This window comes from Tigriopus californicus, chromosome 1 (genome assembly GCF_007210705.1).
Source record: "Tigriopus californicus strain San Diego chromosome 1, Tcal_SD_v2.1, whole genome shotgun sequence".
In the NCBI taxonomy this organism is placed as follows: domain Eukaryota; kingdom Metazoa; phylum Arthropoda; class Copepoda; order Harpacticoida; family Harpacticidae; genus Tigriopus; species Tigriopus californicus.
Window position 1 is genome coordinate 2,844,472 of NC_081440.1, and position 5,880 is coordinate 2,850,351.

General features: G+C 44.1%; 2 protein-coding genes across 8 annotated transcripts in view; both read left to right on the top strand.

The window, feature by feature from the left end:
• The window catches only part of LOC131888854 (uncharacterized), a 6,947-nt gene extending 5,645 nt beyond the window's left edge, over nt 1-1,302 (top strand). The window contains exon 5 of the mRNA XM_059237801.1: nt 1,091-1,302. Coding sequence (XP_059093784.1) covers nt 1,091-1,264 — 174 coding nt within the window. The 3' untranslated portion in view covers nt 1,265-1,302. The remainder of the gene's footprint in view (nt 1-1,090) is intronic.
• Nucleotides 1,303-2,764: 1,462 nt separating this feature from the next.
• LOC131888798 (BUB3-interacting and GLEBS motif-containing protein ZNF207-like) overlaps nt 2,765-5,880 on the top strand; it is an 8,083-nt gene continuing 4,967 nt past the window's right edge. For 4 of the 7 annotated variants that reach the window (XM_059237734.1, XM_059237750.1, XM_059237742.1 and 1 more), the window contains exons 1-6: nt 2,765-3,086; nt 3,804-4,057; nt 4,130-4,298; nt 4,811-4,975; nt 5,048-5,132; nt 5,205-5,553. In XM_059237734.1, coding sequence (XP_059093717.1) covers nt 3,046-3,086; nt 3,804-4,057; nt 4,130-4,298; nt 4,811-4,975; nt 5,048-5,132; nt 5,205-5,553 — 1,063 coding nt within the window. In that variant the 5' untranslated portion in view covers nt 2,765-3,045. The remainder of the gene's footprint in view (nt 3,087-3,803; nt 4,058-4,129; nt 4,299-4,810; nt 4,976-5,047; nt 5,133-5,204; nt 5,554-5,880) is intronic. The other 3 variants (XM_059237764.1, XM_059237769.1, XM_059237778.1) reach the window with 2 other exon arrangements.

The window sequence follows — 5,880 nt, forward strand, 5'->3', positions numbered from 1 at the left end:
CTTGTCGTCTTTTTAAGATGAGACTTAGTCAGGGCTAATTTCTTAAATCCAGACAATGTTTTGATAAATATACTTTTTTAAATATCTTGAACGGCATCCTGGTAAATGTCAATAGAAAAGTCGTGATAAATTGAAAGTTTGTCAAGTTATATATGCCGCATGTGGTAATACCGAACGTCTTCAAAGGGATACTCGAGCTTCGTATCAACCCAGGTTTGAGGGTCAATTGTAGTGATCGCAGATACAAAACGTGCGTTTTAACTTTTTAATCATACTGGAGGACATGTTTTTGAACACAATGCCAGATTAACCCTATATTCCAGGGCTAACCAGGTTCTCCAATTCTGATTCTTTGGTGGAGCAGATGTTATGCTAAGTCACGAACTTCTAGAAATATGGACTGCTCTTGGTCAGAGCAATTCTGAGCCACTTTTCGAATTGAAGTAATGAAATAACAAATGGATTTCTTCAAATAAAGGCAGGTCATTTTCATTTTATTTACTTGCCAAGTGGTTCGCTTCAAAGTTATATTGTCAAAACCATTGTAGCTGAGTAGGACGAAAATTCGAATTTTATTTTGTGTTCAATACATATCTTTGGACATATCTCCTGCGTTCCTTAGGCATAGTTTTGGGCTCAAATTTGGTCAAGTTCATCTATTCAATAAGATCTTGTGGTCGTATCAAGCCGTTATTGGGAATAAAGTGAACGGTTTAGGAGATCATAAATTTTTGCTTCCGTTCGTAGTCCACATCTTTAAAAGTCCGTGGCTAAGTGAATTGAAGCGCCTATATATGAGGACCGATTTTTTATTCAATTTTTTTAATGTAATTGTTTGGCATTTCCCTTCATTTCAAAACCCGATTCAAGAAAAATATCCCAAGCATATTACCTTTAGGAGGATTCTTCCAATCTTACTGTTTTCCAGTGGTGTTGATTATAGAAGTACTAACCAAAAAGTTGAGCGGCAATCCTCAAATTTCAATTCCTGGCCGTTGGAAGCATTTGTTCATCTCCAGCGTGCTCCTAAATTGCGTAAAAAGAATTTTAACTACAATTCTGAATCGGAACACTGTTTCATCTTTTTCAGGAAATCGAAACATTTTTGGCGAAGTTCGAGAAAGTGGAGGAAAGCATGCGCTTAATGAAAAATATCGTAAAGGCTAATGATAAGCCCATCGCAAACAAAAGGCTTTTGATGGAATCGTTACGATTATCCTTCGACAATTTAATCAGTGCTTCTCTCTCACTCTCAGACCAATAAACTTAACATGTAGAGGCAGAACAGAAAATCCGCAGGAGCCAAATCATTTATGAGTGTGTGGATTTCAGGCTGGAATTCGTTGGACCAGACCAAAAATGATCTAGATTTAACCCTTCAAAAGTATCAGGTTTACAGGGGTGGCACAAAGTTGGATGACAAAGTTATCGGTAGTCTATAAGAAATAACACATTCAAATCTTGGGTCACTTTGTTGGATTTCTGATTCATTGAAGCATTAACTAGCCTTGTTTACTTTGAAGTTTTGAAACATTTTGAATCCGATTGATAATGAAGAAGTGCAAATAGCTGTTGTAGGATTTCACAAACAGGACAAATCCAACCATGAAATCAAGGAAGCCATGAAGTCTTTGTGACATGCAAGAATTGTGTTACAATTACAATCAGACATTATCATGAGCTTGGTACATCCAACGATTGCCCAAGGAAAGGTTAACCATGGTCAAAATGGATGGCAATTGTCCCCATGGAGACCATTCATGCCCTTGTGGAAGCTGTTCCCGCAAGCCTCTAGAAGATTATTCATGGAAAAAGTGGTCACAAACAAAAAAAAATAAAAATAAAAAAATAAAAAAAAATGCAGAAATGTTATGAATGTTGCTTGCCCACGAACTTCGTGCCAGCCCTGTACTACTTTTTGTGGTCACAAACAAAAAAAAAATAAAAAAAATTAAAAAAAAATGCAGAAATGTTATGAATGTTGCTTGCCCACGAACTTCGTGCCAGCCCTGTACTACTTTTTTGTACCCTTAAAAGTGCTGCGACCGAAAGCAATCTGGAAACGTAAAAGTTATTCCAAGGGCTCCCAATTTCTGGACCTTTCCATCATAATCAATATGTCCATCTGTGTGAAGTTGATATAAAATCATTCCGAGGATTTCAAAGGTTGTAGGGAAGAGTAATCTGACGTGAGTGGAGAAACTATAGTAAATGTTGGAAATTGCAGAGCTAGATTTCCTCAAGATGAGGAGGATAACGTTACCACACCTAGCTCACACGACGAGCTAGATTAAGGCAGTTTGGTCCGAAAGTTCATCAAATCTATGCCAGAAGCAATGTACTTTCGTTTAAAAGCTCAAGTCCAAGTTGATCGAGTGCCTCATATCTCGTCATTCAAGGATCGAGCCAGCCAGAATAATGACATAGTTTTGGATTCACCGTTCCCCGTCGCATCCCTGCTTTCTCTCTCTATTGGTTCTCACCGCCATCTTGCTGGCCAACTCTCCTGCCAACAACCCAAGGCCCAAGGCTTGCCTGGGCCAGGCCAATGGGTGGGCTGACTGGAGCAGATCCGGCCCAGCCTCCCCTCCCCATCAGCCAAACTTTGAATCTCTTAGCGATGCCAAAAGCGCTCCTCGCGTCATAATTTCCCTTATTTCACCCATCCAGATTAATCACTAAAATTTATGAAGCCATTCTAAAAAATCACCCATAATCTATTGAATTAGAATCGAAATAGTTGTTCTGTAGCTCCAGTATATGCATCACCCGGCTTTGGTCACAGTTTGAAATTGAAAGACCATAAGCTCATGTCATATCTGACCTAATACCGCCCCTCGTTTACAGTCCTTTCTGGGTCAAAGCCCTGAGAGTCGAGCGTTGTACTCTGGGCGATCACGGCCAAACGGGTGATTCTATCAACATCGGGCGCCCAATCACGGGTTCCAAGTGGATCCAGCCTCTCCCTGCTCTCAGCCCCTCGTGATTCAGTTCCGCCCCCTTGGGTCGGGCTCAGGGTGAAGGACCAATCCGGGTTTGGGCAAGATGGGTCGTAAAAAGAAGAAGCAAAGTAAACCGTGGTGTTGGTAAGAACCCGAAATCTCACGCCATCGTCTAAAATCTTGGACATGGCCTAGGCTGGTTTGAAATGAGATGTATGTAATGACCTAAAGGTTCAAGTCCTATTGTAATAGTACTGGAAAAGGTCATTATAACCCATTGAGTGTGCCCAATCACTAGATATGAAATGACGGAAGGATGCGTGTGTGAAGATGTTTCTGAGAAAAAGCTAGAAGAACAGCTGGATCCTCTGAGCTTTGATTGAGCTCTGCGGGATGCCCTAGGGATGCCCGAGGGATGCTCCTTGAAGTAATCCAGTGTCATGCATTGGAACTATGTTAACTTCCACCCAATACTTGACACCTCAGTTTTTGACTTCATAGGTCAATGGTTGAATGATAAGGCTTCATATATAATGGTCAGTATCAGCTTTTTGGGTTAGGCTGGGTTATATTAGTGTGGTTAAGTTTAGAAACCACATAGAAACGACAAACTAATCGGTGGAGAATAATGTCTACCAATAATACATGGCTTATCAAATTGAAGCACAGTTTGATTTTGAGAAGAGCCTTCGTCAAATATTTGAATGAAATCCCGCTCCGCTGAAATAAAGCATCGATCAAGTTCAGATACTTAATTTAAAAAAGACAAAAGAATTGTATGACAAGGATGTTCCTTGCTTCGTTCACTTGACTAATCAAACAGTCCGCCAAACCATTGGTCTTAATGATTGGTATTTACAGGTACTGCAATCGCGAGTTTGACGACGAGAAGATCTTGATCCAGCACCAAAAAGCCAAGCACTTCAAGTGCCACATTTGTCATAAGAAGTTGTACACGGGTCCGGGCTTAAGCATCCATTGTATGCAAGTCCACAAAGAGACGATTGACAAAGTACCCAATTCCCAGCCCAATCGAGGCAACATCGAGATCGAAATCTATGGCATGGAAGGCATTCCCCAAGAGGATCTCCAGGAACACGAACGAAACAAAGGCGGTCAGTCTCATTCGTTAAGTTCTGGTCTGGTCTTGAATGCCAATACTCATTCTATCATCATCGGCTTTGCAGGGAACAACGACGATGAGGATGGACCCGAGGCCAAACGGGCCAAATCCGATTCACCCGCCTCAGGATTGGCGCCCACTCCGCCCGTGGTGGGCCCGGCCGGGCCTTTGGGTGGGATGGTTGTACCCGGTTTGCCCGGCATGGCGCCTCGACCGCCGTTCGGAGTCTCAGGGTAAGAGAAACGAGCTCTGGTGAGCCAGAACACATAATGCCTTTCTTCGTCAAGCCCATAAGTTTACGGTTGAAGCCTCCGATCCGCTCAGGAAGGGCCAACCAGGGCCAGGAGGGCAGCCCCGTTGCCGGTTTAATTTCTTTCATATGTTCATGTGTGACTTCTCTTGTCGTCCCACTCAATCCGCCGATGTTCTATTAGCCGTACCTTGATATTTTCACCAGTTCCCTGCTCACTCGATCGAGGAATAGTTGAGCCTATAGGCCTGGACGACACTCGTGATCGCGGTCCGAGTCACCAGGGCTGGGTCACCACCACCCATCTGCTCTTTCTTATCAAAATTCTACGAGTGTTTGTGGCATGCTTGCATGTACTCTAGTTTTACCAAATAGAGTTGCCGTCGTCCTCTGCTCCCATACCCCTATACTAATCATTACACCTAATTCATATGGGGGTATGAGCTTTTACCATTGACCCCTGCCCCGTCTAATGGCGCCTCTCTTGTTCAATAGGATCCCTCCTGGTTGGGGGGCACCAGCCATGCCCGTGAGCTCACCCACCACCTATGCCAGTCATCCCACGGGTCCAAATGGGGCTAGACCTCTCTTCCCCTCGGCTGCTGGGGGTGGAGCCGCCTCCTCCTCCGGTTCCAAGCCCACGTTCCCTGCCTATGGAGAGTAAGCTACCTTCGCAATGTGTGTTCGGGAGAGAGCTGAGTTATGCTCAACGTTTCCGTCTGTGATTTTCAGTACCAACGGGGAAAAGAAGCCCGCCATGATTGCCACTACCACTGCAACCACACGAATAGTACACCCACCCGAAGATATCTCTCTGGTATGAGTGAAATTTGGAAATGCAAATATCAGCCCCACTTTGAAGTACGACTTCTTGCTGTATCTCTTTTAGGAGGAACGTCGAGCCAAAATGCCCAAATATGCTCCCCCCGTCTCCTCTGTCTCAGCGGTGAGCACATCACAGCAAGCGCAACATCTTCACCACCAGGCGCAGCTTCCGGTGTCTTCGCAGCACCTGATGTCGGGAGCAATGATGAACGCATCCATAGCTGCCCCACCCATGGGCATGCAAACACTCCCGATGACTTCTCAGGCTGTAACCGGTGCGCCCATGATGGCTAATCCCTTCCTCATGGGTCGACCTGGAATACCTCACCAAATGGGTGGAATGCCGCCTCAGATGTTCCAACCACCACCAATGTTGGGTGGGCCCCAACTTGTCAGACAGCCTTTTCCGGCAGGTGAGATCCGCTAGCTCGAAAGGCGCACTTAGTCTATTTTTTGGTTTCTTTTCAAGTAAAATCGATTAAAGGCGATTAGGAGGTTCAGGAGGAAAAAAAGAAACACTCGAGATTAGCCTCACTTTTGACACACCACTTCAATATTAAATGTGTTTAAACTGACCCCTTCCACCGTGGCCCTCGAATACTTTCATTTTATCAGACTGATTGCAATCTAAATGCTACACTAAAACGCCCCTTTCCCTTACAATCATTGCCCTTTTCACCAAAAGAAACTGCATACTGGGATTGTAATGATGTCCCGCCTTCCACGAAAAAAAAAGGATT